Source organism: Tasmannia lanceolata, unplaced genomic scaffold, assembly GCF_043159265.1.
Source record: "Tasmannia lanceolata isolate RefF3 unplaced genomic scaffold, GAP_Taslan_0.1 ptg000008l, whole genome shotgun sequence".
NCBI lineage: Eukaryota > Viridiplantae > Streptophyta > Magnoliopsida > Canellales > Winteraceae > Tasmannia > Tasmannia lanceolata.
This window is the reverse complement of record NW_027518685.1, coordinates 20054569-20072621: the sequence shown is the minus strand read 5'-3', so window position 1 is coordinate 20072621 and position 18053 is coordinate 20054569. Positions and strand designations below refer to the sequence as shown.

The following is an 18053-nucleotide window of genomic DNA, read 5'->3' as shown; positions in this document are numbered from 1 at the left end:
ATAATATCATAAGCCACACCACATAACATTTCTACAACTTGAGCTCTAAAATCCAGCCCTGATGGCTATTTGTAGTTTGAATGTTGCATCTCATTGAACCCCTGTCGGCAAAGTCCGGCCATGTCCACGGCGGACTCTACGCCCCGAAGGGCATCCCCAATCGACATAGAATTCAAGGCTTTGAGTGCTTCTACGCGGCATCGGAATACAAATTCCGGCAACCTAGGAAGAGTTCCTTCAAGTCCTTGTCATCATCTATCACACTCTTTGCCAATTGAGACGCATAGGACTCCGTCTTGGTCGCATTTGACAATCCAAACTGAATTACGATTCGTGTTAGTCCCGAGATGTCGGCATTCAAACTCCGAGGATAGGATTCGAGAGTTGAGATACAGAAATCGTGTTTTTCCGATTGGTTGCACGCTTTTCGGATTAAATTGGTGTCCCCCTTCACTAATGTCACAAATGTGTGATGAGACATGAGGGAGAGGGAGAGAAGAAGACATGAAATTGTAATGGTAGCCATTAATTCTTAGTCTTTACAAAGAGGATTTAAGGAGAATTGAGGCTTGTTTGGGTAAAATAAGCTAATTTTAAGCAATCTTCTTCTCTCTCTTTTTTTCTTTCTTTCTTGTAGTTGTTGTGGCTAAGCATGGGCCAAGGTTAGAGCCAAAATCCATCACACTCCTAATATTTCGCCTGTAGAATGTGTCCCTTGTCCATTTTGACCTCATTTCTAGACCCACTAATTTCTTTTCCTGAAAATGGTAAAAAGATGGAGGTTGTTAGGGGTTTTCCTAATTTTTTTGTGCCTGCTTGTGCCATGTGGAAGTGATCAGGTCCGTTTATCTGACGGAGACTGTATTTTCCATTGGGAACACCTTGATTGGATGATCTTATCCACACCGTTGTTTTTGTACTTCTTTATCGTATGTATAAGATGCCAGTCTGGCATGAGATCTAGACCATGTGGGTCTTCTCCTGATATATCTATATGATCAATGGCCTTGATTATATATAAATGTCTCTCTCTCTCTCTCTCTCTCTCTCTCTCTCTCTCTCTCTATCTATCTATCTACTAGTAAAAAACCCGTGCGATGCACGGGCCGACAAAGAACGGTACGGACCACGCCATAGGTTGATCCAAACCGTCCATGTGATGGAACACAACATACATAGGTTGTGTCCCAAAAATCATTTTCATAGGCTGATCCTAGCCCTCCAATCTATAGATGTTTCCATAATTCCTCTTATCTTAAATCGGATGGTTAAGATCACCCTATAGTTTTTTAATTAAAAAACCATAAAGGAGGGGGGTAAGATCGAAATTATACGGCTTTAATGGGTGCCTTTGTTAAAAGCATAAAGGAGGGGTAGGATTGCAATTATATGATTCAATGGGTGCCTTTGTTAAAAGCATAAAGGAGGGCGCGGGGGGGAGGATTGAAATTATATGAGTTGAATGGGTGCATTTGTTCAAAAAAGTCAAAAAATGTGAGGTGTAATTCTCACGTAATTTTCAAAAAAATCGAAAAAACTCTCCTCTTTTCATCCCAGCCAATTGACAGTTGACGTGTTAGATTAATCGGGCACATTTGTTGCGGATCAGCATTTGCTGGTTTTTAAGTAAAGCAACATATCAACTGTCAATTGGCAACCCTAAGTACCATGGTTTTAAATTTCGACCGAAATCCGAAATTCCGGACTGAAAGAATTTTTTTTTTGGTAGAAAGTTCTGGCATGGAAAATATGCCTAAATCCATCAAAATCTTTCCACCTAAAAACCTAGGATGGGGGTTTCCTATCAAGGTGGATAGAAATATCGGCTCTCTATCTCTCTTGCCTCTTCAGCTTTATTTCCATCCTTCGTGCTCAAATTTCCCTCTTCTAACTTTATTATAGATCAAGAAGAATTCAGATCCCAAAACGAAAAATTAAAATTTCCGTTAGGGCCCGTTTGGATACCTTCCATTTGTATTTGGATTTGAAATTGAGTTTTGAATACAAATTGAATAGATCCGGCAGCTCATGTAGAGGGAGACAGAGAGGGAAGGGGATACTTCCTAGTGGAGGGAAGAGATTGAGGAGTAAATAGGGTAGAAGGAAACTCCCAGACTTGTGGATTTCCAATTTATTATTTCCACAGCAAACTTAGAAATCTGATTTTTTTCACTGTCAGCTGCTGAATTAGAAATCCAAGAATTTGATCTGATCCAAATTACAATGAAAAAAGGGCTGCAAAAGTGAGAAATCCAAATCAAATTCTTCTCGGCATCCAAGCGGGCCCTAAGAGAATTCAACTGTTCCCCGATGCAAATAGGCCTTTCCGATTAAATCCACACTAGGCCTTTCCGATGAAAATCATTTCCATACGATGATCCTAACTCTTCAATACGTAGAAGTTTATATATGATGTTGTCTGTCGTCAATATATCGAGATGATTTTATGAGTAATGGCTAGTTACATTGGTGTCTAACAAATGAATGATTTGGATTTTGAGATCGAAGAGGGCCCAAGCATATGGTCTCCACATGCACGTAATTGTTTTTAACACTACGGTGGGTCTACCTTTTCAAAGATCCAAAGGGAAATAATATATTTGCCCTTTTTACTTGGGGCAGCCTACTCTAGTGTATTTAGGACTCTCCCTTTTACACTAGAGGGGGGTGTCCGATGTAAAATAGGAGTTAATCTACGTTTTCTAAGATGGCCCCTTCTTTACTTGGGAGTTGGGACAGCGCCATCTAGTGTATTTAGTTTTGATTATATCATTTCACATTTAACTAATTAAGTAGTTTTGCATCGCCAAAATCCCGAATTTAGATTAGAAACACAATCGATAAAATCTTTGATCAGATCCCAAGAGAAGATAATTCCTTTCACTGACTTGACTTACTCTCTCAAATAATGGCAAACATTCCCTTTTTAGGTTTTGTTGTGTTTGAGAGAGAGATTGAAGTTTACTGCCATAAACGAAGCAAGCATGATTTTGGTCATGAATTTTCATCCCCCTCTCTCTCCCCACCTTTACTTGGGGGTGTTTCAAGGTAAATTGGTTACTCTTTTTTCCTGCTCTTATTTTCTTCCTCTTTTCATCTTCATTTTTTATTCTCCAAAACGAAGTGCAGAGCCTTCATTTCAAAACAAAAGTGTTTTTTTTTTTTTTTTTTTGGGGTGTGTGTTGAAAAGGCAGAGGACCCACTTGAAAATAGCCAAAAGCCACAAGCCACCAAAAGGTTTTGGAATAGAGGCTTGAAATCATCATTCATTTCAAAACAAAAAGTTTTTTGGGTTTGATGTTGATATTCTATTGCAATTTTGGAACATGACCATCTTGTGCATTTCTGTATGTCAAGTGGGTCTTTTGTTGGTCTCTGTCTTTGCTTGTTTTGTTTTGCTTATTGATATGGGAATGACCCATTATTTTGGATTAGACTTAGATACCCATGTCTGGGATCATAAAAATTCTCTCCACACGAGGTGTACAGCCATTTTATTTATTTTCTTCCATGTTCATTTTCGTTGTGTTACGTGAGTTTTGTTTTTATATTAGTTGTTTGGTATGGGTTAGAAAATAAGATAGGATTAGGATACTGATCTAGATTGGAATAATCTTGATTTATCAATTTTTTATATTTATCTGGATGTCTTTCTATGTTACTCCCTCTGAGTGTTCTCTATATAAACACTCATTAGGTGCCACTGTAAATCAATCAAGAAGAATTTTCTCCCAGAAGTTGTGTTTTCCACACTCAATAGGTTGCCAGTATTATATGTTGCCATTATCTAACAATCAAGTTATGATGAGTAAATTGCTTGACTGCCAATGCTTCCTTGAATGGACAGCATTTGAAAATAAACTTAGCTCCTTAGAATATCCTTTAAAAATCCTAGCATTTCTTTCCTTCCATAAAACCCAAATAGTAGCAAGGAATGAGACTTGCCACAAAATCTTTTTCTTCCATGGCGCCAACGCCCAACTTTCCCAATGTTCCATGAATTTTGCCGGGAGAGCTCATGCCATTCCAAACCTTTCTAATAGTCTCCCCCATATATTTTATATCAACTTGCACTGTACAAGTAGATGATCCACTGTTTCACCCACCTCAATACATAGAGCACTAATCTATACACCACATATTCCTGTCTCTCAGAAAGTTGACAGTATGAATCCTTTCTTGGACTGTAGCCCAAACAAACAAGCAAACCCTTGGTGGTGGTGCTTGAATATCCCACACTTTGGCTACCTTAGGGTCCACCATATTGTTGATTTTCTATTATTAATGCATGGCTTTTCCTTTGGTAATGATTCAAAACAGAATATCTTTTGTTATTAGCTGCATTCTTATGAACTCATTCTCTTCTTTAATTAATATTGTTTTTTTATCGTGTATAAACTGCTATAATTTTCTATTTTTGGGCTGAAGGCAAAATAATTGCTTGGAAGAAAGCCAAAATTTTAAACTAGCTGTCTTGCCCTTTTTAGGGATGCATGAAGGACCAAATAAATTCATAATATATTGATTAATGTATGGAAAGTTTGTTTCAAATACCTTACTACCTTGCCCTTATCTCTCACATTAAAGTTTAGTCCTATTTGTAATTGTTAATGAAATTTCCATTCTCTTTAATCGTTGCATCCAAAAAATGAGAAAAAATCTTGAAACCATATATAGTTTCCCATTCCTTCTGGCTATCCCTTACAAAAACAATGTTTATTTTAACCATACGTTCTAGAAATCTGTTTTGGTGGTTCTTACATCTTTCCATGATAAAATGTGTACTCTATACAGAATTTTGTTTGCTAGTGCATGGTCAAATAACATCTCGCATTATGGGTTGGCTGAACAAAATATTTAAAGGTTCGAGCCATAAAATTTCGGAAGGTCAATATCGTGGAAAAAAGGGAGCTAATAGAGATTTGAACAAGCCTTCTAATTCATTGGTAAAATCCATTGCTATTGCGTGTCGAAATTCTCTTTTTGTTGATCTATTTGGGACTTGTTTTCTTTACCAACACCAAATTTTGGTTTCAGATGATTCTTTTGGTTTCAATTGCTGAATTATGTGGCCTTTGTTCATCACTTTCTCTTGCTATGTTCCTCTGCTAATGCTAATTTTGTTTTTGCCGGGCAACTTGAATGTAGGGTGGCTCTGAGAATGAAGATATAGATCATGCTATTGCAATTCCACTTTCAGAAGAAGAGAAAACAAAGGCAAATGTTACTGGTGAGAACTGTATCTTTTATATATAATTGTGGATCTTTTATGCTATAAAACACTCAGCTTATCTATTCCATTGCTATCTGTGAAGTGCTTTATATTGTTTTAATTATTACTTTTGGAGCTGCAAATAAAGTGAAACTTAATGGTTGATGCCTTTCTTATTACACCTTCAAGTTACAACCTTTTGGTAGGTCATAAATCTTAAGTTCATGTTCATATTTTCATCATATCATGCTCAAGTTTTAGAATTCAGACCTGGCTTGCAACTTGTCGTAGGTGATCCAAGTCAACCATACCAAGTTATAAAAAATACATCAATAAAATTAGTAATCAAAATATAGTGAATTAATAATAATAATACTCATAGTCATCCAAGACTTGGCACCGAGTGGTTGGGTCTATGCTTAGATATGTTTAGGTCAACTCTTGACTATTCTAGGTATGGCACTGAATAGATTTGTCAATGGGCTGAGCTCAATCACAGCTTATCACAGCTTTGTAAAAAAGAAAAAAAAATGATTAATGCGAATTCATGTTAAAACGATCAGATTAGCTAGTGGGTTCATCTCATTGACAGTCCAAGCACCGAGTCTTGGATGTCCATAGCCGAGTAGCTACAATGAAATTGGTTCTTGATCTGCAACCTAGAGTTGCAACTTGTAAAATACAATTTTTTTTTTCTTTTGATAGGTAAAAGCTAGATTGAACCCACAACAGTGTAGCTGTTGCACTTAGGATTTTCCAACTGCAAAATACAGCTCCTTAGAACTTGGTGATAGAATTGAACGGTGAAGCTTTTCTCCAACATGGTCATCTTGGAATTTGTACCCGAAACCAATGGCTGCAAAACATGGATTTGAACCACAAGGACCACCGTACAAAGTTATTTAAGTATTTAACAATTTTTTTTGTGTGATTGAATCTTGCCGCACCGACTTTTTCTTAATGGAGGACTAATTATATAAGCATTTAAACATCTAAAGGCCATGTTTGGGTGTTTATGCTTATACAACGCACAGATCTATTACATGATTCGTACAAAAGAGGACTCGTTGTATGTTTATCATTGAGCTATGGTAGTTTTGTTATTGCAAGTGATCGATTGTCAACATGCAAGTGATCACAGTCTCCTTTGTTGTTTTGTTTTCTTTGTTTTAAAAGAATTATCATTGAAAAATAATAGAACTTATTTTTCATAAGACCCGTTATTGATTTTAGCATACCGTCTTGGGGCCTACTTCAGTCGATCTTCTTCTTCTCTTGGATCATCTTTACTCAACTATGGGCTCTTTCAGGAACTTTGCTTGCATCATTTCTGCTTCAGTTTAAACACCCACTTGCATCTAACAAAAATTTCACTTTTGGCTCAACAACAATTTCTCAATATCATTCTTGGGGATAGCGCTCATCTTCTTTCTTTAGCTTCTTCCTACTTATCACTTTTTATTATGTGTCTGTGAAGAACAATGGTACTCTTGAGTTTGTTACTTGATTTACTAGCACATTTCTGTGCCTAGTATGGCAATTATAAAACATTTGTTATGGTTTCAAGCGGCTCCTTTTATTTATGCCATCAATTATGACCTGATCTTTGGCATGCCATATATCAAATTCTAGGTTTCTCATTGAATTCTAAGCTTTTTTTTCCTTCCCCAACAATTCTATCACCTCCTCGCTTCACATATTCATTTTGTGATTCCGGTTTCTCACTCAATTGTAAGATTTTTCTTTCAAAACAACTGTATCACCTCCTCCCTTCACATATTCATTTTGGGGTATGGCTGATACTTAAAGGTGATTGAGAAATTCTTGAGCGAAAGCAATATGGAGTATTTTTCTCTTTGTAGAGCAAGAACTTATCATGATCGAGTTGATTGTGACTAATTGAGAACGAAGGGGAAAGGGGATTGAAGAAGATTTGAAAGGCATAAGAGGCCATTGGAGAGACAAATGTGTTAAATTATAAAAGATAAATAGCACCTTTCTCCAACAGCTTAAGCTTTTGGAGAAGTTGGTAAGTTAACTTGGTATCAGAGCCAAAAGTCTCGAGTTCAAACCTCCCGGATAGCAAAAATCCACATGCAATGGTCGGCCTAAAGTGGGACCACATGTGCCACATGTTTGCCAAGTGGGCCACACGTGCGGGGGAGTGTTAAAGTATAAAAGATAAATAACACCTTTCTCCAACAGCTGAAGCTTTTGAAGAAGTTGGAGGAAGAGGTGTGGAAGCAAGAAAGATTGGGAAAGAAGGGGAAAACCTAGCTTGTTAATGAGGTGGGGATAAGGGTTGGGGTTTTTATGTGAGAGAAGGCTTGTGGTTAAGGTTTATACAAGAGTGAAGGCTTGAATTCTCATGAGTTAGGTTGCTAACTTGAAGCTGTTTCTGAGTTAGGGTTCTAAAATGTACCAAACTTAAATGAACAACACTCTTTTATGAATAAAAGACCTCATTTAAGTTATGTTTTATGGTAAGCTTAGTGAGGAGCAAGTTGGCCAGAGGCAAGAGAAATTTCGACTAGTGAGAGAAAGGAAACATCCAATAGAAGATGGGTGAGGGGGAAAAAAGCTCCGGGAGATAGAAAAAGGGATGAGGTTTAACGAAAAAGGAAAAAAAAATGTAGTTTAAACAATATATGAAAGGAGGAGATTCAAGGTTTGAAAGGTTTTTAATCTATGTTGCATCAATAATTTGAATCCGACAGGGTATCCAGGGTCGGCAAACCTCAAAAAGAAAAATTCGTGATTCCCAACATATTTTAATCAATTCGCATTTTATTTACATAATAAGATGGGTATAATAAGTAATATATTAAAAAATGTTAATAGTTTGAATAAATATAATGTTTTATTTTTATATAAAAAACATGCTATTAGGATGGATAAAACTCAAATCATAAAACCAGATAAAAGAGATCCAGAAGTGTCCGACTTGGGAACTTCACCCATTCAGAAAAATCCATGTAACATGCTTTTAGATGAACTATTGGAAGAAGAAAAAACTATCTAGGGGTTTCAAAATAGAAAAAGAGGTAGAAGAAAGAGAAACTAGGGAAGGGGTAGAGGTAAGTCTCTATGAAGGAGCTCAAATCCAATCCCTAAGTCTCAATCTTGTGCTCTGTAACTTCAATAGTCATATAATATGTGAAGAAGTAGGATAAAATTCATGGCATTGTATCAAAACTAAGAGATTATAATTCTTATATACTTGAGAATGCAAAGGGCAGAAGCACCCTTAATGAAGGGTCCTCAGGGCACCATTCCAGTTTTCGTGTGCTCCTCTCGATTTAATATAACTTTCTCATATTGTTAATAATACATTAATGTTTTTATTATGTGATTCATGATCTATATTGATTTATTCATTGTTTTTTGTAGATAATGGATCTCATGTTGAGGTAGATGAACAATTAGCCTGAGCTCTACAAGAAAGTTTGAGCACGAACTCTCCTCCCCACGAAAATGGTCATTTTTTTCATGGTCTATTATTCCCATTTTCAATAGGATTCAGGTAAAATTGGTCCAGGTCTCAATTCTGAATGTGCTCTAATTGCCACTTTTCCTTGTTTTGGTAGTTTTATTCCCTTACAAGATATGTAAAACCTGTATTTAAGCATCTATTCTTTCAGAAGCCATGTGATAAAAGTCTTTATCTTTCTAATTTATCACTAGATACAATTTTATAAATTGTGGAGGAAACCTGGCATTCTTTTCAACCCTGAATTGCACAAATTTATAGAAATAAGTGCGTTGTGGCAAATAGCTCATCAATATTTTGTGCACATTGCAAAAACCTACAATAAAAGGTTTATAGTTTCCCTTTCATAAAAATCGATCACGTTTCTGTAAGGTTAACCTTCTTCCAATTATTCGGACCTATCATGGCAATAGCATTAAAAGGCCAAAAGGAAAAAGATGACAGAGACTAAGAAGGTCTTAGAAAGGAAAGAAACCGTCCAAAACAAAAGTAGAAAAAATGAAGATAACACTCGAGAGTTAAACAAGGCCCGACAAACAATCCTCTTAAGGAGGGAGGAAATGAAAATACGTGATTTGAGGCCTATCAATGGCAACTACATCTGAATGATTTCCTTCAACATTAGCTACACTTAGGCCATGCCTGAACTCCACATCATCCCTCTCATTCATATCAATAATTTCCTTGATTGTGCCCACAAATCTCCAAAGAAAGCTAATCTTTTCTTTCACCCAACGAATCAAGTTGAGGGAATCTCCCTCAACAATAATGTGATCCAAATTCTCACGGTGAATGCAATGAATACCGTAGAGAATAGCTTGCACCTTCTCTTAATTCTGTGTATGAGTGTGTTTTGAAGTGCTGTGTGTGTGTGTGTGCATGTGTGCGAGTGTGTGTCTATGTATGTGTGTTAGTGTGTAGATTGTGTGTGTATGTGTGTGTGTTGTGCGCTTGATAGAGACATTATTCCACATGCACCTCTCTCTCTCTCTCATTGACCCTCTCATTGGCAGAAGCTCCTATGGGCATGCCGTCTGGAATAGCTCGATCAGTAATTCTTCCTTGTCTGGAGGAACTAAAATGGGACAGTTGCAGCCCCAACATCGATCGACAGGGCTGCCTTTGGTATTTTCTCCATTCTCGTGGACGACATCAAGCGCATGACCCTGACGTACCACCCATGTTCCCATTTTATCGCAAACGATACGACATGGTATTACCATCCTTCTTGCAATTGCTTGGGGGCAAGCAATGGGAGATTTAATGTAAGGATCTTAACCATTTCACCCAAAAGCATGGATTCATGAGGAAGGCCATGGATTCCTTAAAGAGTAACATTACAACCCCCATGCCCAGAGTTCACTGCACTCCAAGCTTACCACTCGGCTGGCTTCACTAGCCAAAACAACCCATTGGCTGCTCATAAGAGAAAAAGAAAAACCTGGACAGTCCTTCACACAAAAGCTATATGAAGTTGCAATTGATGCCTACCCAAAACTAATGGGGGGCAAAATGTGTAAAGGGAGCCTGCTATGAAGAATATGGATTATCCTCAATATGGTGGTATTGGCTAGGCAGGTAAAGAAGCAGTCCCACTAGATGGAAACACATAAAAATGATCATTCTTAAACCTCTGCAGTAGGAAACCTCATTTGACAACATATTACTCGTACGGTATGAGATAAAGGAAAACAATGTGTGGAGGGGACCTAGATTGTAGAATATGAATTATCCTTAAAATGACGGTCTCAGGCAAGTAGAGAACCACTGTGCTGAGAATTCCTGGCATGTCAAACCTACTTGTAAGGTATGAAATAAGAAGGACAACAGATGATTCTTAAATAGGGATTAGTCACAGTACATTGCTATTGGTCATCTAGGTTGCCCAATCACAGTTACACCAAGGGGAGCTTTCCTTAAGGAGTGCTTTTCTCTATTTGGTAATGCCAAAAGGGCAAAAAGTAGAAAGGCAAGAACGTATGAAAAATTTTCTTCAAAAATTAAATATAACCATCTAGGATAATTTTAGAGTAGAGTTTTAACACGAAACTTAAATGAGTGATACTTCAAAATTCCTAAAACTTATAACTGTAATCAACCTTGAAGACCTCCTCAACTTGTAAATCTAACCTACATTTGTCCTCCCTCCTTAAACTATTGTAACCGTATCTCTTCCTATGCATATCTTGTCCACTTTTGATGACACTTTCTATTCTTCGAGGTTTTTCACCTCGAAATAAGAAAAATTACAGATATTTTAAAATGAATAGCTTTTCATCCCACCTTTTGATTTAGTTATTTTGGTTTATTTACTTGTTTATACATATGAATAGATGAATTTCATTTTAAAATTTCTCCACTAGTGCCTTTCGCGATATCTCTGGAGGTTGCCAGAAGATAGGAGCTGGCAGAGGAGACTATGGGATGAGATGTTTCGAGGGAGGTGGCCATCTCTTATCTGGAGGGAGAAATTGACACTCGATCATCTCCTGGCTTTTTGGAAAGTAACCCCGAAGCGGTTGGCATGGGTTTCCTGATTTTCCACCTCCAAAGTTTTCTGGACGAGCTCGGGAAATGCTCCTATTAGTTGATTTCGGTGGGGCTGGAATGGCTTTGTGTTGAATTCCTGTTTTTTTGGGGACGTTGGTGGAGGAAGAAGATGGATAAAGGGTGGCAAGATTGTAAGACAGGGTGTTTATTTTGGTACAGTCGGGGTAAACTTCTTTTTGTAAGTACTGACAGCAATGTATCTGATATGTTTCTCTTTCGCCTTTCTGGCTCAGCCCTGGCCTGTTTTATTTGATGCTATGTATTGCCAGGGGGATTCCTGGTCCCCATTGTAATTCTTATAATATCAATGAAAATATGTCAACTTAAAAAAAAATTCATAGCCACCCCATCCAAATAAGGGGAAGACAGATTATAAGTAAATATCATCCAAAAGGTTTTAAGGAGGATTGAAACTAATCATATTAGCATAAACAGAAGCCCAATGACAAGTGCAACCATATAAAAAAAAACGACCTTTTCCGGTGCCAACATTGTATATGCCGACTTTCCCAGGTTCTGCCTTCCCAAGAGCTTTAACATGAGCATCAACAAGATCAGTGACATCAATGTAGTCTCTTATACAAGTGCCATCAGCTGTGTTATAGTCTGTTCCTTTAACCTACTCCATGGCCAACAAAAACCCAATTATTATATATACAACTTCATCTCATATGGGATTCATAGATACAGCATTCAAGAGCATATATAATAGACAATAGTAGCATGGCATGAATATGCACATTGTACACACCCACATGTACGTCACGAGAAAATAAAACATCCATCCTTCATATTTTCAGCATACCTTGAGACCTGGAATAATTGCCAATGCTGCATCAAAACATGCTCCAGATATTCGGCCATGCTCCCGCAGTTCTGGCCTGGGAGCTTCCCCTAACCTTCCCTCTGGATCTGATCCAATGACATTGAAATATCTGAAAATGTGCATCAACAGAGTTACTTCCTGCAGACTAGCTAAAATTTGAAGATTATATAGGATGGAGGATATAGATTGTGCTCAGTAAGGAAAATTGGAAGTTCACAAAAATTCCAGCAGACTAGCTAAAATTTGAAGATTATATAGGATGGAGGATATGGATTGTGCTCATTATGGGAAATTGGAAGTTCACAAATATGCTTCCGAACTGTAAAGCGTTGCATGTTTAGTGCTCACCAAAATATGAAAAAGCTTTAGTTGACTTGCAACAAAACTAAGGTTTAAGACGCAGCCAATCACCAATGTTTGACAACATTTGATCGAGTGATGTCAGCATGACTTCAGCATTATGCCACTTACTGATATGTTAGTCTTAGACACCATGTATTTATGTGATGCTCTGGGTTAACCCTGGCAATCCGCACTTACATTAATTGCACCTATCGTATTAAAAGGTGTGCGAGTCCAGAACTGGAAATGCTTTTTCAGAGAATCTTGGGTGAGGGAAACCCTGACCCAGGATGCGAACCCTAAAATTATTGGGTGTTGACCTATAACACCTCTAGGGTTTCAGAGGCATTCAGATCTCAGGTGCAGAGTGCAGAATTGGGAATGTTTTTAAGACATTATTGCGTAAAGTAGAGCTTGATTTCAAAGGTGAATTCTAAAATCATTCGGTGGTGGCCTATGAGCTCTAGGGTTTCAAAGGTAATTCAGATCTGGTATCATAGGAAGTTCTGGCTTGCTTTCTATTGGTGTTGGCTATCCACTGTGGGAAACGTATTTACCCATAGACCCGATAGACCAGAGTGCTTTTGATGGTTGAGAAGTTTGACACCTCAAGTTACTTTCTGAGACAACCGTATGTTACACAAAATGTAAACATGTTAAGATATCTGGCAAAATTGAATACAGGGCATATCCTTTCTGGCGCCAAAAATATTGCCGTTCGCATGAGTTTGAAGGTACTCCTCGCTGCTATAGCTGTAAACAAATGGAGGTTGGGCTCAAATATTTCATTTATTAAAGACATCTTCTTTGATCCAGCATGAAAATTTTGCATCCATTTATGCTCACAAAATTTAAAGGATATCTAGTTAATTTAGTGATTTAGAATCATTTCCATCTGAGACCTTATCCATGCATCAATAACCCTTGATTTGCACTGCTCTCTTGCATTCTTTTAGTTCTTCATCACGTCATCTTGTGGTCAAGGTTTTAAATTTCGGTTTTGGTTTTGGTCGCCAGGGAAACGGAAACGATTCGGTTTCGGTGGAAATCTTGTAAAATCAAGGAAACGTATGAAAACATATGCAAATAATAGAATATAAAGATGAAACTTCGGGAAAGGCTAGAATAAGCACAAATACGAACTTAGAAATCATCATGTAAGCAAAACAACCATCCGAAATGTTTAAAAACAGCAAACACCAATTGACATGCACTGTCATGCATGTCCAACAATTCAGTGCCTGCCAAATTTCACTTGTGATTTATGTAAATATTTATAAATAATGCATGCACCACATTTTGCATTCACTTCTTATAAATATAAATATACAATACATACTAATATAGCATAAGACTATTAAACTTACAATTTTGGTTTTTGCATTTCGGTTTCGGTTTCGGTGGGGATGGATATGGAAACATTTTGGACATTTCGGTCATTTTGTATCGGTGTCGGTGGAAATTTAAAACCATGCATGTGGTTAACATGATTAATCACGCTTTTCCTATTTTTCTGCTTATTTTCTCAGCCAAGAGGGACACAATATGTCTCTCTGGATGATGGTCGGAAGCTCTGTCTGGAGTGTCTGGATTCAGCGATCATGGATAGAGGTGAATGTCATCCTCTTTACATTGAGATCCAAGAATATTTTGAGGGTCTAAATATGAAAGTGGAGCAGCAAGTTCCATTACTTTTGGTTGAGAGACAAGCACTAAATAAGGCCGTGGAGGGAGAAAAGAATGTAAGCCAGTCACATGAAAACCCTAATTTTGGTTGCAAAGCACTTTATATTTCATTTTTTTGTCTTAATGCTTTTCTGGCCATTGGTTTTCTGTCTTCTCTTTGTTATGAGTAGGGGCACAATCAATTGGGCGAGACCGTGGGGTTTTGCATGTCTGAGGTGCAGACTGTCCCAACACTAAGGATTGTTCATTCTTAACTCTTAAATAGCAAAAAGTGTATTCTTAACCGGTATTCTTTGTGCATTTTGTGAGATCAAGTTCTCTTTTTTCTGAAAATACCAGATTCTTAAGAGGCCAAAGATTGGGTCAGGCAATCGAATCGGGAAAATAAAAACAGAACCATATAGGCTCACACGTCGACGGGATGTGACGGCCATTCTTGTTTTGTATGAGTTCCCAAGGTATTATTGATTTATTCTTCTATTTGCTCTTCCTTTTTCCAATATCACTATTGATTTAGATTGTTGATTTGAGGGTCTCTTAAAGCCATTTTTTCAGACAAAATGCTGATTCCAATTGTTGCAAACATGTAATTACTTTTATTAGGATGATATCTTACTGGTTTGAAAGTCATAATGCAGATTAAAGATTAGGTCGATCCTGGCGCACGAGCTGATGCATGCATGGATGAACCTTAATGGTAATTTCTTAAAGATTTCATGGTTGTTAACAACTTGAATACTTAATTCATGTAGATATTTGGCATTTTTCCCAACTTTCTGTTCTTTGTTACTTGGACCTCGACATAAACATTAGGTATATAACAACAGTCTAACAAACTAAAGATCTTGGAATGAAATTCTCTCCATGATAAAACTAGGCGTGCATTTTGGGTTGGGCTGGGCTGAGCTTTTGTTAAAAAAAAAAATGAAATTGAATCAATCCGAACCCGACCCGATTTTATGGTAGAAACTTATTTCGACTTCCCAAAAATTGATCCAAGTTGCACCCCAAGGTTCTGGCTCACATGTGGCTGGATTCGGAGATCATGTCTGGGTCTGGTAGTAATGTTGCATCTACATCATCATCCTCCTCTACGTCCACATCATCAAAGAAGGGAAAGAGGTCTCAATTTGAGAGGAAACTTGGTGAATTCTTCAGATACAGGATTGAAACACATACTTCAGTGGTCTATGGTGACGGTTTTAGAGCTGGTAACAAGGCAGTGCTTCGGTATGGCCTCCGGCGAACCCTTGATCATATTCGTTTGACGGGAAGCTTTCCTTAAGGTCCTGGTTGGATTGTATGAATTTCTTGGAAAAGTTTGGATAGGAAAAATATTTCTAAAAGTACCTAATTTTTTTTTACTCTGGTTTTATTTAGAGTGAGATTCAATTTATGATGTTCCTTAATCGTATTATTTCCCTCTTAATTGTGGGAAGAAAAATTTTCTCTAGAAAAAAAAAAATTTCTGTCTGAAATGTCTTCTTTAAATCCAAACAGGAACGAAGTTCTGATCCGGGTCTGATCTTGTTGGCCAGTTTGGTTGCACGATTTCTGGGGTTTACTAGGTGTTTTGACCAGTTTTGTGCTGCGGGCGTCATCTACTAGTGGCGTTTATGTACATACAGCCACACGGTTAAAAATAAGAGGGCGGCATAGGAGCGCAAATGTGAAATCATGACCATTGATCTTGTAGAATATTGTAAGGTGACCATTGTAGCGGACATCTCTCGTGTAAGATAAATCTCTTGTTTAAGATAAACTCAACTCAACCTAACCCAACCCAACTAAGCCTTTGTCACAAACTAGTTGGGGACATGTGTATAAAGAACCACAATGGCTTAAGAATTCTACACCAGAGATGATGATGAACACCCTATATTATCTGATCAAGGCATTCTCAACTGTAATTGGCCGGATTTATCATTCTCATCCGGATTAATGAATCTGATTACATAAACGAAGTGGAATATGCATAAAAGTGATTTTTTTAAATATTTTTCATGATATGATCATATCCAACTTTGTGCCAATGAATTATCAAAGGTAGGCCCCACTGGGTGGATTATCCTACCAACTGAGACAAATAGGACTCTTCTGATTGGTTGCATGCTTTTCGGATTAAATTGGTGTCCCCCTTCTAATGTCACAAATGTGTGATGAAACATGAGGGAGAGGGCGAGAAGAAGGCATGAAAATGTAAGGAGAATTGAGGCTTGTATGGGTTAAAATGAGCTAATCTTAAGCATTGTAGTTTTGTGGCTAAGCATGGCCCAATGTTAGAGACAAAATCCATTACTCTCCTAATATTTCGCCTGTAGAATGTGTCCCTTGTCCATTTTAACCTCATATCTAGACCCGCTATGTTTTTTTTTTCTCAAGAATGCTAAAAAGATGGTGGCTAGCTGGTAGGGGTTTTCCTAAATATTTTTTGACCCGCTATGTTTTTTTCTTCTCAAGAATGCTAAAAAGATGGTGGCTAGCTGGTAGGGGTTTTCCTAAATATTTTTTGTGTGCCTGCATGTGCCACGTGGAAGTGATCAGGTCCGTTGATGATCAACGGAGACTGTAATTTCCATTGGGAACACGTTGATCGGATGATCCTATCCACACCGTTGTTTTTTTACTTCTTTATCGTACGTATAAGATGCCAATCTGGCATGAGATCTGTACCATGTGAGTCTTCTCCTGATGTATCTATATGATCAACGGTCTTGATTACAAATTAAGTTAATGTTTACTTCCTGTGTTAATTTAATCGGGCATATTTGTTGGCGATCAGCTTTTGCTGTTTTATAATAACAGTTCACATGTATTTGAATTGAGAACACAATGACTTCAACATGTTTATTCATGTGATGTATATTTCGAAGATCCAAACGGTTCATTTGTTGGGCCGCAGTATAAATCGGCCTTGCCCCAAAAATCATCTCCACAGGGTGATCCTAACCCTCTCGATATATAGAGAAACATATTTCTATGGTGTAGTCCGTCAATAGATTAGAGGGTTAGGATCATCCAATACAGATGATTTTTGAAATTTAGCCTACTTACATTGAGGCCAAAGAAATTGGGTTTGGATTCCAAGAATTTTCTGGAAAAGTTTGGAAAGGAAAAATATTGTTACTACTTTTTTTCCATTCCAATTCAATTTTTACTTGGAGGGTCTTTCAATTTGGGATATTATCTATCTAAATTAACTATGATCATACCATTTCCCTCTAAATTGTGGAAAAAATAAATTTACCCAAGAAATAATTTTCTACCAGAAATGTTTTTCTTGAACAGTAAAACGGGGATAACACTTTCTTTTTTTATCACACGGGTCCCATGTGGGGACCATTGACCTAGTGGACCATCATGATGGGGGCCCACATGCTGAAAAGCCATGAAGAGATGAAGTAATCAGGGCCTTCTAGATCAAGTGGAAGGTGGGGCCAACGGCAATGAGCTTACGTGTTTTTGCCTAATTGGATCATGTTGTGGGCCGTACCGTTTTTTTTTTGAAAGATATGGGTCTATACGGTCGTTTTTTCATCTGCCGCTCGTTCGTCTATACTTTCAAATGTAACGTTCGAATCAGAAAAAGGGTACCCAAAACTACGTCTACTATACTTTCAAATGTAAAGCTCTCTCCACCACTAGAATTGCATTAAACACATTGAACCAACCAGATTCAAAGCTAGATGATAGCATCCAATCATGGAAGCAATCACTAATACCTTAGCTATTTCCCCTCTCTATAGACCCACAATAGCATGGAATCAAACCCAGAGTTCAATCTTGAAGGCAAGATTTCTTCCTTACTCAAACACCATGACACCAGGGCAATCCATTGTCTCTCACTCAAGAAGGGTTGTCTAGGATTTATCTTTCTTTGCAACAATATTGTTCATGCCTATGCTGAGCACTTTAAAATCTGCAATGCCCACAAACTGTTCGACGAA

General features: G+C 37.6%; 2 protein-coding genes across 4 annotated transcripts in view; one reads left to right on the top strand and one right to left on the bottom strand.

Annotated features, from left to right (window-relative positions):
- Positions 1 to 2798: 2798 nt before the first annotated feature.
- On the top strand, positions 2799 to 16088 carry LOC143884718 (protein DA1-related 1-like). 3 transcript variants are annotated; one of them, XM_077388456.1, is made up of 8 exons: positions 2799 to 3048; positions 5149 to 5230; positions 8603 to 8735; positions 13950 to 14162; positions 14277 to 14321; positions 14446 to 14564; positions 14745 to 14803; positions 15607 to 16086. In XM_077388456.1, the coding sequence occupies exons 4-8, from the start codon at positions 14022 to 14024 to the stop codon at positions 15618 to 15620; spliced, it is 378 nt and encodes a 125-aa protein (XP_077244571.1). In that variant the 5' UTR covers positions 2799 to 3048; positions 5149 to 5230; positions 8603 to 8735; positions 13950 to 14021; the 3' UTR covers positions 15621 to 16086. The 3 variants fall into 3 exon arrangements, 2 of the variants coding, with proteins under 2 accessions (XP_077244571.1, XP_077244572.1); XR_013253047.1 differs by lacking the exon at positions 2799 to 3048 and adding an exon at positions 4424 to 4946 and having other exon boundaries at positions 15607 to 16088; XM_077388457.1 differs by lacking the exons at positions 2799 to 3048; positions 5149 to 5230; positions 8603 to 8735 and having other exon boundaries at positions 8760 to 14162; positions 15607 to 16087.
- The window catches only part of LOC143884716 (putative UDP-arabinose 4-epimerase 2), a 44657-nt gene continuing 38238 nt past the window's right edge, over positions 11635 to 18053 (bottom strand). The window contains exons 9-10 of the mRNA XM_077388455.1: positions 12058 to 12187; positions 11635 to 11871 (exon numbers count right to left, since the gene is read on the bottom strand). Of these exons, the coding sequence (XP_077244570.1) occupies positions 11650 to 11871; positions 12058 to 12187 (352 nt within the window). The 3' untranslated portion in view covers positions 11635 to 11649. The remainder of the gene's footprint in view (positions 11872 to 12057; positions 12188 to 18053) is intronic.